The sequence below is a fragment of the Phyllobates terribilis genome, unplaced genomic scaffold, assembly GCF_046119375.1.
Source record: "Phyllobates terribilis strain yellow unplaced genomic scaffold, ASM4611937v1 Scaffold_4__5_contigs__length_816908805, whole genome shotgun sequence".
NCBI lineage: Eukaryota > Metazoa > Chordata > Amphibia > Anura > Dendrobatidae > Phyllobates > Phyllobates terribilis.
The window spans coordinates 238,111,291-238,128,002 of record NW_027362764.1 but is presented as its reverse complement, the minus strand read 5'-3'; the positions used below and the strand labels follow the sequence as shown (position 1 = coordinate 238,128,002).

The window sequence follows — 16,712 nt, the reverse complement described above, 5'->3', positions numbered from 1 at the left end:
AGGCATGCAGACTTTTTATATCCATCAAACCTTCAGAAAGCAAATTATTAATAAGCAGAAACTTGTGAACCCAAAAATAACGCAATAATAAAAGGTGAAAATTTGATTTTAGTCTGTTACAATCCAGGAAGCTCCATTTATTCAAGACAGTGCCTCTCATTAACTTTTTGAAACATCAGATGGATGCAAAGTTAAATTGTACTTGGTTGGTGACAGTCATAGTGATTGGCACTTGGTATATGTTGTCTTAAAGTTATTTATATTTTTATTTACATGTATTAATTCTAAAATAAAAAAGAAATAACACAATTTCAATATATATTGTGCCAACATACTACCATACCTTTAAATACAATCTTAAATCAAACCAGGCTTGTCAAAGCTTTCATCCAGGAGATATGTATGCAGGTTGTGTTGCTTTACAGATGAGCCACTGTCTGCTGTTGCAGTTTACCCTTTTAGATATGAAAAATGGCCACCGTGAAAAACTATCCACACTTCAGTTACCTGCCAGATGGCTGGAGACTAAATCATCTAGAAGGGACATTGATTTTCTGAATAAATAGTCTTGTGGTTCTTTAGAATAATGACACCTCAACAACTGAGTTTTCCTGTACGAGGTTTATCTGCAAATCTTACCGAGGCGTCAGGATTCCTCAATACTGAGCTAACACTTATCTGGAAAGGAAAGAATAAATGTTAAGAACATAATGTTAATTTTAGCATCAATTACTAGGTAAAAGTATTAATTGTACAATAGATGTTTCTTTGTTAATTCAAGTAGTTTAAGATACTTGCCACCCAGAAGGAATAGGCGATTACTTCCCGTGCCTCACAGCTTGTGGTTAGTGACAGTGCCTCAGTAAGGCTCATTAGAAAACACATTCCCTCCCAATAGTGTTTCTTTACTGCTCACACTCCAGGCTGTATATTCTGTAATTTTACTTTTCATGAAGAAATAGAAGTAATCAAACATAAATAATCGCTAGCCCATGACCACAAATATGGGTTTTGTCTAAATCTCATACCTTCCTTCTTAAACTTTTTGCAAACCTGATATAATACTATAAGAAATCAAGAACAGTTGGAAAAGTCATGTGAGAGAACAACTCTAACCATTTTTTCTTGAAGGAGTATTCCATTACAATGATGTTGATGACTTATTCATTTGAATAGGACTTGATGTGTGGTACTCAAAAGCTGTCACGAAACAGTATAACGAAACAGAAATGTTCCGCTCTGCACTGTTTACATCTGGCCACCTCCCTGTATGGTCATCTTCTTACTGCTGCGGAATGCTGCACTTTCATGCCAGGATGGATCTAGCCGTGGCCAAAAGTCCCTGTCAAAAGGTCGCTTCGTAAGGTCAAGTCGCACATCACAATGTTACTGTGACATTGCAACGTTCAACCACATAGAGGTGCAGGGCCTTGTCATGCAGACTAGGTTGGGTCTTCCTGCTATGACTTGGCATGGGATTTCTCTGCGCAATAAATTTACTGCAAATCAAATTTCTGCATAAAATGTGCACTATTTTTCAAATTTCAATCTTGACAGAACAACTCATTAGTGATTTAAAAAGCAAAAACAGTAAAGTTTAATTTTTCTATATGTATGTGTTCTGTAAATCTGTGTTTTTATTACTGCAAAGATTAATGGTCCATAACAGGTTAATATAATGGTTATATAGTCCATAAGACCATATGTCCATAGGGCCACTGCAGCCAATCAATGTATGACCAGAAAAGAATCCTATCCTATAATATAGTGAGTCAACATTGTAAGATAGTTATTTGTTTTTAAAAAAATAACATACAGCTTATCCACTAAGTGTAACCAAATGTATCTGTCACGCTGTCTCTGTGTACTGGAGGTAGGGGGCCTAAGCTGACCCTAAGCTGAGGCCCTGACTAATCCCTCTACCTGGAGGTACTGTTAAAGGTACAGAGGTCCAGATCGCCAGCGTAACCCCTACCTCCTGAGGATCCCTGCACCTAAGTAATCTAGTCCTGAGAAGGACCCCTGATCACAACAAAAGGGGACAGGTAATAATATGCCCACACTCAGAACTTAGACGAACGAGACAGTACAAGGGTAAAACCAAAACCACCTTGCATACAAAAACTACACAACTACAACAGAGGGAACACCAACGGGAAAGGAGATAAATGATAAAGCGAGGAAGGGAAAAAACACTCCAAATGCACTTAGCTCTGAAACTCCAAATACCACGATCCGCTCTGTTAGTCTGCATGAAATGCTTTCACCGACACTTCCCTAACAGACCGGCAGGCATTTGAAGGAGTCCCATTACAGCAGCATTGATTGCAGCTGGGCGAGGCTGGACCTCGTCTAGCACAGAGAGAGAGAGTTAAAACCCTCACTGCCGAAAAACACAAAGCACCAAAAACTCAGCTGCGAGAAGTCAGGCTGTGTAATCGTGACGATCTTCGTGGCGACACACCCGTGACAGTACCCCCCCTTCTACGAGGGGCCTCCGGACCCTCAGGGCCAGGTTTATCCGGGTGAGTCGTGTGGAAGGCCCGAACTAATCGGTCTGCGTTAATATCCGACGCAGGAACCCACATCCTCTCCTCAGGACCATACCCCTTCCAATGAACCAGGTACTGAAGGGACCGGCGATTAAAGCGTGAATCGATGACCCTCGATACCTGGAACTCCAAGTTACCATTGACCACCACTGGAGGGGGAGGTAAAGGTGACGGTACCACTGGCGCCACATACCTCTTAAGCAACGATCTGTGGAACACGTTGTGAATTTTAAACGTAGGGGGGAGGTCAAGACGGAATGCCACCGGATTAATTATAGAACTGATCCTGTACGGCCCAATGAACCTGGGACCCAGTTTCCAGGAGGGAACCTTAAGTTTTATATTCCTGGTAGACAACCATACCCGATCGTTCACACTTAGGTCCGGACCAGACACTCTCCTCCTATCAGCCATACGTTTGTATCGGTTCCCCATAGTATTCAGATTCTTCAGCACCCCTCTCCATACTGAAGCGAGTGATGAGGAAAATCGTTCCTCCTCAGGAACCCCCGAAGAGCCCCCCCTACTGAAAGTACAAAACTGGGGGTGAAAACCATATGCCCCAAAAAACGGGGACTTACCAGTGGACTCGCTCCGCCTATTATTAAGAGCAAACTCAGCCAGAGGTAAGAAAGAAGCCCAGTCCTCCTGGTTCTCTGACACAAAACACCGGAGATATGTCTCCAAGCTCTGGTTCATACGTTCCGTCTGACCATTGGTCTGAGGATGAAAAGCCGATGAGAATGATAAATGCATCCCCCGCCGTGTACAAAATGCCTTCCAGAATTTGGACACAAACTGAGACCCCCGATCTGACACCACCTCGGAGGGTACCCCGTGAAGCCTCACAATCTCCCCAATGAACACCTGCGCAAGAGTTTTAGCATTAGGAAGAGCAGGAAGAGCGATAAAATGTGCCATCTTGCTGAACCTGTCCACTACAACGAGTATGACTGTTTTACCCGAAGACAGAGGGAGGTCCATAATAAAGTCCATAGACAGATGAGTCCAAGGACGCTCCGGGATCTTCAAAGGTAAGAGGGCCCCAGACGGACGGGTATGTGAGGTCTTAGAGCGCGCACAAACCCCACAGGACGCGACAAAAGTTACCACCTCCTTATGTAAGTTAGGCCACAAAAACCGACGCGAGAGGAGATCCACAGTTGCTTTACTCCCCGGGTGTCCTGCAAAAACTGAGTTATGGTGTGCCTCGATCACCTTTTGTCGCAACTGATCTGGAACAAACAGTCTCCCCGGAGGTCCAACAGGGGCGTCCCCCTGAGCCTCCAATACCTCCTCCTCAAGCTCAGAGCATACTGCCGAAACCACCACCCCCTCCTGAAGGATAGGAATCGGGTCGTCCGTATTCCCGGCCCCAGGGAAACTACGAGATAAGGCATCCGCCTTTACATTTTTTGACCCAGGACGATATGTAACGACAAAATTAAACCTGGTAAAAAACAATGACCACCTAGCTTGTCTGGGATTCAGACGTTTCGCGGACTCCAGATATAGCAGGTTCTTGTGATCGGTGATGACGGTGACCGGATGGACTGCCCCCTCTAAAAAATGGCGCCACTCCTCAAAAGCTAACTTAATGGCCAAGAGTTCCCTATTGCCGACATCGTAATTCCTCTCAGCGGACGACAATTTTTTAGAGAAAAAGGCGCACGGATGCCACTTACCAGGGGACGAACCTTGTGACAATACTGCTCCCACCCCTACCTCAGAAGCGTCTACCTCTACAATGAATGGCTGTGACGCATCAGGTTGAATGAGTATGGGTGCCGAGGCAAAACATTTTTTCAAGGAGGAGAATGCTTGACAAACCTTGTCAGACCACCTAGAAAAATCCGTCCCCTTTTTAGTCATGTCTGTGAGAGGCTTAACCATGGACGAGAAATTACGAATGAACTTCCGGTAATAATTAGCAAACCCCAGGAAACGTTGTAGTGCCTTAAGATTCTCTGGCTGATCCCACTCAAGAACTGCCCGCACTTTCCCAGGGTCCATACGAAAACCGGACGCTGAAACCAGGAAGCCTAAAAACTGGAGTTCCTGTATGGCGAACACACACTTTTCCCATTTGGCATACAGTTTATTATCCCGCAAGATCTGTAACACCTGCCTAACGTGCTCCTGATGAGACACCAGATCCGGCGAGTAAATTAAGATATCATCCAGATATATGACAACAAACTGTCCCACCAGGCGGCGAAAAATGTCATTAACAAAGTGTTGGAACACCGCCGGGGCATTAGTCAGACCGAATGGCATGACAAGGTTCTCATAATGCCCCTCCGGAGTGTTAAACGCCGTCTTCCACTCATCCCCCTCCTTCATCCTAATCAGATTGTACGCCCCCCTGAGATCCAACTTAGAGAACCATTTGGCGCCCACGATCTGATTAAAGAGATCGGGAATAAGTGGGAGCGGATACGGATCTCGGACCGTAATCCGATTAAGTTCACGGAAATCCAGGCAAGGGCGTAGGCCTCCATCTTTCTTCTTAACAAAGAAGAACCCCGCGGCCACCGGTGAAGATGAAGGTCTAATATGCCCCTTAGCCAGACTTTCTGAAATATAATCCTTCATGGCCTGCCTCACAGGACCAGAAAGGTTATACAACCTAGCTTTAGGTAACTTGGCCTCAGGGAGCAGTTTTACAGAACAGTCATACTCGCGATGAGGAGGTAGTTCCTGACACCCTTTCTCCAAGAATACATCCTCAAAGTCCGCCAGAAATGGAGGTAAGACTCTAGGAGTAACCGCACCGATGACCGTATTCATGCAGTTTTTATTACAGAATTTACTCCATTGGCTTATCTCTCTGGATTGCCAATTAATAACCGGGTTATGCTTAGTTAACCAAGGAAGGCCCAACACTATAGGAGTGGGAAGACCCTCCAACACGTAGCAAGACAACAGTTCTTTATGTATCGCCCCCACTTGAAGTTTTACGTTATGCACAGCTTGCAAAAAACTTCCCTGACCGAGAGGCCTGGCATCGATCGAGAATATGGTGATGGGTTTAGCCAACTCACTCAATCGCATACCTTGAACCCGGGCAAACCGAGCGTCCACCAGATTAGCCCCGGCCCCACTATCCAGAAGAACAGATATCCTCTCAGTTCTCGTACCCACCACCACCTCCGCCGGTACGAGAAACTGAGACGAACCTAGGGACGAAATACCTACTCCCAGATTGCCGTCCACCACACAACCTGGGATCAACAGTTTTCTGACGACTCTTCACTCTGCAAGGGACGGGATGGACACCCCCCAATAAAATGTCCCTTTCTCCCGCAGAAGAAACACCTTCCTGTCTTATGGCGCACCACCGGTCCCCTGCCCCGAAATGATGTCCCACCTAATTGCATAGGCTCCTCTGGACTGACCAGGGGAACCACCATATGAGGGGACCTTGTAGGAGGTGGAGTCATCACAGGGGGTGGAGTTATCCCGCACCTCTCCCGAAGCCGTCTGTCAATGCGAATAGCAAGGGCCATAGCGTCTTCCAGTGACGCGGGAGAGTCATACTGTGCCAACACATCCTGTAATTTGTCGGATAAACCTTGACAAAACTGGCTCCTAAGAGCCGGGTCATTCCACTGGGTGTCAGTGGCCCACCTACGGAACTCCGAACAGAATTCCTCCACCGGACGATCTCCCTGCTGGATCCTACGTAACTTAGATTCAGCAAGGGAGATCCCATCCGGGTCATCATATACAAGACCCAGAGCAGCAAAAAACCTATCCACTGACTGGAGAGCCGGGGAGCCCGGGGGAAGAGAGAACGCCCAAGATTGTGGGTCCCCTTGTAGGAGTGAGATGACGATTCCCACCCTTTGTTCTTCACTCCCCGATGACCGAGGCCGCAGCCGAAAGTACAACTTGCATGCCTCCCGGAAAACAAAAAACTTGTCCCGCCCCCCAGTGAACCTGTCAGGGAGAGCTACTTTAGGTTCTGGTCCGGCTTGCTCCTGAGGATACAAAACCTTGGACCTAACGTCCGCCAGCTCCATGGACAAACTCTGCAAATGCCGAGCTAGACCGGCTACTGGATCCATGGTAGCTGGAAAAAATCTAAGTGGTCGGTGAAAATGTCACGCTGTCTCTGTGTACTGGAGGTAGGGGGCCTAAGCTGACCCTAAGCTGAGGCCCTGACTAATCCCTCTACCTGGAGGTACTGTTAAAGGTACAGAGGTCCAGGCCGCCAGCATAACCCCTACCTCCTGAGGATCCCTGCACCTAAGTAATCTAGTCCTGAGAAGGACCCCTGACCACAACAAAAGGGGACAGGTAATAATATGCCCACACTCAGAACTTAGACGAACGAGACAGTACAAGGGTAAAACCAAAACCACCTTGCATACAAAAACTACACAACTACAACAGAGGGAACACCAATGGGAAAGGAGATAAATGATAAAGCGAGGAAGGGAAAAAACACTCCAAATGCACTTAGCTCTGAAACTCCAAATACCACGATCCGCTCTGTTAGTCTGCATGAAATGCTTTCACCGACACTTCCCTAACAGACCGGCAGGCATTTGAAGGAGTACCACTACAGCAGCATTGATTGCAGCTGGGCGAGGCTGGACCTCGTCTAGCAAAGAGAGAGAGAGAGTTAACTCCCTCACTGCCGAAAAACACAAAGCACCAAAAACTCAGCTGTGAGAAGTCAGGCTGTGTAATCGTGACGATCTTCGTGGCGACACACCCGTGACAGTATCATCCCACATTATTTATCCAGATCCAGAGATGCAAAACCCATATGGGACTGTTGGAATTATTCACATATTATGTAAAAATGTAATATTATGGCAACTAGAATAAATCCTAGTATCAGTGACCTATCTCCAGTGATCTAGTATAAATTGTAATATAATTACACTCAACATCTTGCCTTCCAATGAATTCCCTATAATTACTTGCTCTAATAGAGTGTTACTTAGTTATATACAGTGCACTGTGAAAGTATTTGGCCCCCTTGAAGTTTTCTACCTTTTGCCACATTTCTAGCTTCAAACATAAAGATATAAAATTCTATTTTTTGGGGGAAGAATCAACAACAAGTGGGACACAATCATGAAGTGGAACACAATTTATTGGATATTTTAAACTTTAAAAAAAAAAAAAGAAGAAAAATGTAAAGTGGGGCTTGCAATATTATTCGGCCCTTTTACTTTCAGTGCAGCAAACTCACTCCAGAAGTTCAGTGAGGATCTCTGAATGATCCAATGTTGTCCTAAATGACTTGTAATGATAAATAGAATCCACCTGTGTGTAATCCAGTCTCTGTATAAATGCACCTGCTCTGTGATAGTCTCAGGGTTCTGTTTCAAGTGCAGAGAGCATCATGAAGATCAAGGAACACACAAGGCAGGTCCGAGATACTGTTGTGGCGAAATTTAAAGCCGGATGTGAATACCAAAAGATTTCCCAAGTTTTAAACATCTCAAGGAGCACTGTGCAAGCGATCATATTGAAATGGAAGGAATATCAGACAACTGCAAATTTACCAAGACCCGGCCGTCCCTCTAAACTTTCATCTCGAACAAGGAGAAGACTGATCAGAGATGCAGCCAAAAGGCCCATGATCATTCTCGATGAACTGCAAAGATCTACAGCTGAGGTGGGAGAGTCTGTCCATAGGACAACAATCAGTCGTAGACTGCACAAATCTGGCCTTTATGGAAGAGTGGCAAGAAGAAAGCCATTTCTCAAAGATATCCATAAAAAGTCTTGTTTGAAGTTTGCCACAAGCCACCTGGGAGACACACCAAATATGTGGAATAAGGTGCTCTGGTCAGATGAAACCAAAATCGAACTTTTTGGCCACGATGCAAAATGATATGTTTGGCGTAAAAGCAATACAGCTCATCACCCTCAAAACACCATCCCCACTGTCAAACATGGTGGTGGCAGCATCATGGTTTGGGCCTGCTTTTCTTCAGCAGGGACCGGGAAGATGGTTAAAATTGATGGGAAGATGGACGGAGCCAAATACAGGTCCATTTTGGAAGAAAACCTGTTGGAGTCTGCAAAAGACCTGAGACTGGGACGGAGATTTATCTTCCAACAAGACAATGATCCCAAACATAAAGCAAAATCTACAATGGAATGGTTCAAAAATAAACGTATCCAGATGTTAGAATGGCCAAGTCAAAGTCCTGACCTCAATCCACTCAAGAATCTGTGGAAAGAGCTGAAAACTGCTGTTCACAAACGCCATCCATCCAACCTCAATGAGCTCGAGCTGTTTTGCAAGGAAGAATGGGCAAGAATTTCAGCCTCTCGATGTGCAAAACTGATAGAAACATACCCCAAGCGACTTGTAGCTGTAATCGCAGCAAAAGGTGGCGCTACAAGTATTAACTCAAGGGGGCCGAATAATATTGCACGCCCAACTTTTTATTTATTTTTTTTTAAAGTTTAAAATATCCAATAAATTTTGTTCCACTTCACGATTGTGTCCCACTTGTTGCTGATTCTTCCCAAAAAAATTTGAATTTTATATCTTTATATTTGATACCAGAAATGTGGCAAAAGGTAGAAAAGTTCAAGGGGGCCAAATACTTTCACAATGCACTGTAGTTATATAGGTTAAAAAACGACTCAGGTCCATCAAGTTCTTCCTCTCTCCACCAGTTATACATTCTGTATCACTAGATTATTTATAACCCACATTTCCATTTGCTGTGAGAAAAGCATTCAGCCCTATTTTGAAAGCTGTTATAGTGTCTGCCATTACTACCTCTTGTGGTCGGCATTCCACAGTCCCACTGCTCTAACTGTAAAGAACCCTTTCCTATTTAGCTTCCGGAATCACCTTTCTTTCACCCGTAATGAGTGCCCCCTGGTCCTTACTTAGTATGGTCTTTGGAAGGAATAAGGAATAAGTAATAAGTAATGTGCCAGTCCTTTGTATTGACCATGCTTGTATTTATACATATAAATGAAAGTGTTTTTAGCAGCGTTTTGGGGCTTTAGAGGTATGTTGCACATGACTAAACAAAGTACAGATGCAAGAATACAACAATGAATACAACAATGACACAATATATACAATGCATACACAGCAGGCAAAATGAAATAGGTAATAAAAGAGGTATACTAAATATAACTGTGTGTTCTTGCTTGGAATGAAATTTTATTGCCCCAATTCATCAAAACTATTTCACCAGCATTCGGGCTTAAATTGTTTTGAAAAGTCTGAACACTTTCGCAGAACTTGGAGTTGCGCAAAAATTTAGCAACTTTTGGTGTTTTCACACCAAACTGGGCAGAGCTGAGGTGATACTGTGGCACAGCAAGGGATGACACTACTGCTCATCTAATTCATGACAAACTGTACCGTTCGCGTTGCCAGAAATCTTACTCTAGTCATCAACTGTAGTAAGACTTCTGGCGTGATGCATGGCGGTGCACACAATTTATCAGATGTTGTTTCATGAAGAGGCATGCACTTTTTAAAAATTGGGAGCTTCTGACTCCATCAAGACCAGCGATAAAATTACAAGTCTTTTTAAATCGAGGTCTATATATTGTAAACACAGATGATAAAGCTCAGTGATAAAGTAATGATTTTGATCTGATCTTGACCTTTTTCTGCTTTTTTTTCAGATTTTTTTAACATATACTAAGCCTTTTTATTACTTTCCAGATGAAAAATATACAATGCATGTACTTTTTATTTTCAAGCCATTTGGCTGGTAACATATGGCTGATTTTCCTCCACATTGTCAGCTCTGATGAGCACGTATTTGCTCTAATGAAGAGAAATGCAAAGGAACTCTTTAATTATTCTTGTAGTTGTTCATACAACTGGATTAACATGTAACATGGTTCAGTAAGCCGTTTAAGATATTACTGTCATCTACATGAAATTTTGTTTCTAATTGCTTCCCCCTTTTATGTTCTCAGGTTTCTTCTCCAAATCAAACAGCTCTTTTCACCCTGTGTATGAGAATTCCTTTCAAGGGTGCATGCAGCTTCTCCACGTAGACGACCAGCTGGTTGACCTTCATGCAGTAGAGCAAGGGAAGCAAGGGAGCTTTGCAAACATCAGTATTGACATGTGTGCCATCATAGACAGGTAAGAGAACAACAAACCAATCTAAACAATATGCATCGATTTGTGTCACAATTTTCTGACATCCAGCACTTTTTTTCCCATCTATGGAACTGGGTGAGTGTTTATTTTTTGCACACTGAACTTATATTTTTTATCATTACAATTTTGGGAAACTCATGACATTTTGATTGCTTTTTATTGTATATGTAACTGCAAAAAAGTGTCAGTTCTGTCAATTATTTTTTTTTTCTTTTTTGCTTTTAAAATATGGTTTCATTTATTAAATTTTTTATAAATTGGACTTTTTCAGACAGAATAACGCCGATTATATTTATTTTATATTTAATTGTATTTAATTTCTTTCTTTTCAAGGGAGATAATAAGTGATTAAAATTATTATATTTATGAAAACATGTATTTTTATTTTATTTTTTAGTTCCATTAGGTGACTTTAACCAGCAATTGTTTGAACGCTTATATTTTATATTGCGATACCACCATATTGCACTATATAACTAAATCATGGTTTCATTATAGAGCTAAGCCTGTAGTAGGGCTTCACAGAAGGACCAAGCAGGGTTGCCAACTGTCCAGAGATTCCAGGACAATTCATAAAAATGGGGCACTTATTTGCCATGTCCGTAAAAAAAATGTAAGGCGTCCGTGACTTTTTTGAAGCTGAAGAAACTTATGCATAATATTTTGACTGTAATTATCATCATTTTACAGTGAACGCAGCTGATGTCTTTATATGTGAATTATGGGCTATAGACATGTTTCACATATAATCATAATGATTTATTGTGCTTTTCCAATGTGTCCGCAAAAAAAATCTGTCCTTGTCTGTCCATGAATTTTTGATAGGCTGTCCAGAAAAAATAATAAGTCAAGTTGGCAACCCTCCAAACAAGATGATAGTTAAAGGGGTTGTCCGGTCAAAAGTGATAAGTCTGCAGGCTTACAAATCCCCCCAGTGCACGCACTGCGCGCTGCGGGGATTCGCCGGTTTCAGATCCAGGACCGGAGGGTATGTATGAGTTATACATGCCCCCGGCCAGTGGGCGCGGCCTCGCTCTCCATACACTTGTATTGAGCGATGCCGCCCCTCTAGTCAGATGTGCTCACTGGCTGTACGTATCACTAGATGGGGCGTGGCCTTGCTCTATACAAGTGTATGGAGTGAGGGGGCGCAGACTGGTTGGGGGTATGTATAACTCATGCATAACCTCCGGTCCTGGGTCTGAAGCCGGCGAATCCCCGCAGCGCACACTGCATGCGCTGGGGGGATTTGTATACCTGCAGTGACACAGAGTGACTGCAGACTTATCACTTTTGACCGGACATCCCGCTTAAAGGGACATTCAGCAGGCCCCTGACTGCCAAGATAACCCATAGGTCCACACAAGTGGAAAGCTGGGGGCTGATGGTAGCTGATGTGCGACAGCAACAATGCCATTTAAATGCTGCTTTCAGAGATTGACAGCAGCATTTGAATGGCTAAACTCTGGTCATTGGAGCAAGCTCTGGCTGATGGAGTCACAGGATATGCAAACTATGTAACACAGCCAGCATCAGCCAAGTATCAAGCATGCTCAGATTCTGAGCGAGTTTCATACACTCCTTGTCTATCCATGCAGAAAATGAATGACATGAGTTGTTAAGGAGAGAATAATTTATGGCATTTGTATCATGAAATCTGGTTTCTACAGATGAGCAAAAAGATTCACACTAGCAGTGCAAACTTCCTTTTGAATGCCAGCATTCTGGGCACGTCTAGTAATTAGTAGGCCCCATGGCATCATGAATTGTGTCCAACCTCAACATTATTATGTCGTGGAGGCCTATGAATAGCAAGAGGTGCCCAGGATGCCGGCGTTCAAGTGCCAGGTAAGTTTGCACTACCATGAGGAACTGAAGTAGATGCCAAACCAGGCTAGTTCAAATCTTTACAGATATATCTTAAGAATTATGTTAATCCAGCACTGGACAGAAAGGAATGGCAAATCCAACTACCAACCCACCCACAATTTTATCAAAATCCAGGTCTAGAAAAGAAACCTATTACAATTAGCTTTCCTGCTAAATTTCTGAAAGAATTATGGCGGTATACCCTCCTTTCAGAATTTTCTCTGCTGTTTATATATAGTAGAATATACAGAATATAGTTTACCATGCACTGAATATACCCAATTTAGCCTAATGGTGGTCAGGGCCTATTGTGGATTTTGGGCTAAAAGAAGGCATGCTTATTACACAATAAATTGCAAGATAACATGGATGAATGTTGGCTTCAAGGTACCAAGATAGTGCAATTGTCCTGTTCTTATAACGGTGCTGAAAACCCCATTCATTGCTTTAGTCATTGTGATAGCAAGTTAACAATCTTATGCTTAGTTATCTAGCTATTTAGAAATCTTTGTTTATTAATAAACGTAGAACATCGTATAGGGAATTAAAAGTGCTATTTTAAAATATTCTCAAGATAGTAAAATGAAAATGACTGCAAAGATTAAAAACTAAATTTATGTTATAGTAGAACTTGAGAGCATTAAGCTTTTCTCATTTTAGCACTTCAGCAGAAGTGAGATCACAAGGACATGGCTGTTATTCTTACTGTTGCTGTTTGCTCACCTTCACCAGCATGTTTAACTCATATTTGTGCAAATTTTTCTCACCCACCTAAAATAGACTTTAAAATGTGCTACCTTATGACTTAACTGATAAAGAGCAAAAGCTAAATTACTTGTTGTGCTAGGGTTAGAGTTATATGATGCATAACATTACCAGGGTATAGCTTGTAAATGTAGCCTTGTGTTGAATGACTAATATTTGTGTATATTGTATCATATATGCAAATGTAGGCAGCACCAGTATTGGCTAATGGTTTTGTATCACAACAAACCAACTTTAGTTTTACATTTTAAAGGGGTTGTCTCAAGTTCATAACTGGGTAAAATTACAACGTGCTTGTACAAAAAAAGCAACCTTGCAATTCAACAATTGTAAAAAAAATCCTTTCCTTTCCCTAGTGCGGAGGGATTTTTAATTTGATAGTATAAAGCTTGTTGACTAGGTTTCTGACCACCCTGAAGTTTCAGCGTTACCAGTTATCTAGATAAGGAGCAGAAGGCATGAGTAGGATGTACAGTGGTGGCCAAAAGTATTGGCACCCCTGCAATTCTGTCAGATAATACTCAGTTTCTTCCTGAAAATGATTGCAATCACAAATTCTTTGGTATTATTATCTTCATTTAATTTGTCTTCAATGAAAAAACACAAAAAGAATTGTCCTAAAGCCAGATTGGATATAATTCCACACCAAACCTAAAAAAGGGGGTGGACAAAAGTATTGGCACTGTTTGAAAAATCATGTGATGCTTCTCTAATTTGTGTAATTAACAGCACCTGTAACTTACCTGTGGCACCTAACAGGTGTTGGCAATAACTAAATCACACTTGCAGCCAGTTAACATGGATTAAAGTTGACTCAACTTCTGTCCTGTGTCCTTGTGTGTTCCACATTGAGCATGGAGAAAAGAAAGAAGACCAAAGAACTGTCTGAGGACTTGAGAAACCAAATTGTGAGGAAGCATGAGCAATCTCAAGGCTACAAGTCCATCTCCAAAGACCTGAATGTTCCTGTGTCTTCCGTGCGCAGTGTCATCAAGAAGTTTAAAGCCCATGGCACTGTGGCTAACCTCCCTAGATGTGGACGGAAAAGAAAAATTGACGAGAGATTTCAACGCAAGATTGTGCGGATGGTGGATAAAGAACCTCGACTAACATCCAAACAAGTTCAAGCTGCCCTGCAGTCCGAGGGTACAACAGTGTCAACCCATACTATTCGTCGGCGTCTGAATGAAAAGGGACTGTATGGTAGGATACCCAGGAAGACCCCACTTCTTACCCTGAGACATAAAAAAGCCAGGCTGGAGTTTGCCAAAACTTACCTGAGAAAGCCAAAAACGTTTTGGAAGAATGTTCTCTGGTCAGATGAGACAAAAGTAGAGCTTTTGGGAAAAAGCATCAACATAGAGTGTACAGGAAAAAAAAAGAGGCATTCAAAGAAAAGAACACGGTCCCTACAGTCAAACATGGCGGAGGTTCCCTGATGTTTTGGGGTTGCTTTGCTGCCTCTGGCACAGGACTGCTTGACCGTGTGCATGGCATTATGAAGTCTGAAGGCTACCAACAAATTTTGCAGCATAATGTAGGGCCCAGTGTGAGAAAGCTGGGTCTCCCTCAGAGGTCATGGGTCTTCCAGCAGGACAATGACCCAAAACACACTTCCAAAAGCACTATAAAATGGTTTGAGAGAAAGCACTGGACACTTCTAAGGTGGCCAGCAATGAGTCTAGACCTGAATCCCATAGAACACCTGTGGAGAGATCTCAAAATGGCAGTTTGGAGAATGCACCCTTCAAATATCAGGGACCTGGAGCAGTTTGCCAAAGAAGAATGGCCTACAATTCCAGCAGAGCATTGTAAGAAACTCATTGATGGTTACCGGAAGAGGTTGTTCGCAGTTATTTTGGCTGAAGGTTGTGCAACCAATTATTAGGCTGAGGGTGCCAATACTTTTGTCTGGCCCATTTTTGGAGTTTTGTGTGAAATGATCAATGATTTGATTTTTGCTTCATTCTCTTTTGTGTTTTTTCCTTGCAAGCAAATTAAATGAAGATAATAAGACCAAAGAATTTGTGATTGTGTTACGGGTCCGGGTGGTGGAACCTCTGTGCCAAGGTGCAAGGAGAGACCCAGAGGGGCGTGACTAAGTATCCACCCGAACCGACCCTGGTTGTACGGCAGCTAACGACACCGTGACCAGGGAGGATCCGGGCTGAGGGACCAGGTGCTACTCTGGGGACGACCTTGTAAAAGAGCAAGTGGCTCCCACGATTTAGATGGCTGGGACTGACCGATATGGCGGATGGACACGGCAAGCAAGCGGAAGTCTCTGGTAGCCGACAGGTGGTCACAGTTCGAGAAAGCAGGGCAAGTAGTAGTCTTTAGGTTTAACAGGAAGGTGGTCACAGCAAGTGACGGCAGGGTCTCCAGGCAGGCTGGCAGGAAACAGGCAGGTGCTCCCAGGTGAGCGGGCAGACAGACGAGGCGGGTAACTGACAGGTAACTGGTGGGCGCTCCCAGGTGAGCGGGCTGACGGACACCGCAGGTAACAGGCAGGTAACTGGTGGACGCTCCCAGGTGAGCAGGCAGACAGACGAGACAAGTAACAGGCAGGTAACTGGTGGACGCTCCCAGGTGAGCGGTCTGACAGACGAGGCAGGTGACATGCAGGTAACTGGTGGACGCTCCCAGGTGAGCGGTCTGACAGATGAGGCAGGTAACAGGCAGGTAACTGGTGGATGCTCCCAGGTGAGCGGTCTGACAGACAGGGCAGGCGGATGCTCCCAGGTGAGCGGACAGATAGCCAAGGCAGGTAACAGGCAGGTAACAGGTGAGCGCACCAGGTGAGCAGGCTGGCAGGCTCGGCAGCTAACGGGCAGATAACAGGCTGGCAGGCAGGACGAGAAGTCATGCTAGCAGCGGGACCTGAGGGCTGAAGCACAGATCAGACACAGTGCATACAACTTTGCTCGGGCACCTTCATTTTGGAGGAGGTGCCTTAAATGTGGGAAGTCCTCTGGCCATTGGCCGGGGACTCTTTAGGAAGACGTGCGCTGTCCCTTTAAGAGGGGGGGAGTGCGCGCCTGCGCGCCCTAAGCACTCTGCTGGAGGAGGAACGCGCGCTGGCCACAGCAGGGAACGGAGCGCAGGGAGAAGCCGCGCCAGGAGCCGTGGGGCGAGAGAGACGGTGTCCCTGTCTGACATGGGGCAGGGACGCCGATGCGCCGACAGAGACAGGAGCGCTGGAGGGGCCCACATGAGGAGCGCGGAGGTGAGAGGGATGGCGTCCCTGCCTAGCAGAGGGCAGGGACGCTGATGCTACAGTAGCCCCCCCCCTTACGCCCCCTCCTCTTTAGGCCAGAAAGAAATTTATCAAGGATGAGCGGGGCATGGATGTTCTCCCGAGGCTCCCACATTCTCTCCTCAGGACCAAACCCCTTCCAATCCACTAG

The 16,712-nt window shown here is 44.2% G+C and overlaps 1 protein-coding gene across 1 annotated transcript in view; it reads left to right on the top strand.

Moving 5' to 3' along the window:
• The window catches only part of CNTNAP2 (contactin associated protein 2), a 3,253,420-nt gene that overhangs the window by 1,993,344 nt on the left and 1,243,364 nt on the right, over positions 1-16,712 (top strand). Inside the window, exon 10 of the mRNA XM_073678177.1 lies at positions 10,482-10,653. Coding sequence (XP_073534278.1) covers positions 10,482-10,653 — 172 coding nt within the window. The remainder of the gene's footprint in view (positions 1-10,481; positions 10,654-16,712) is intronic.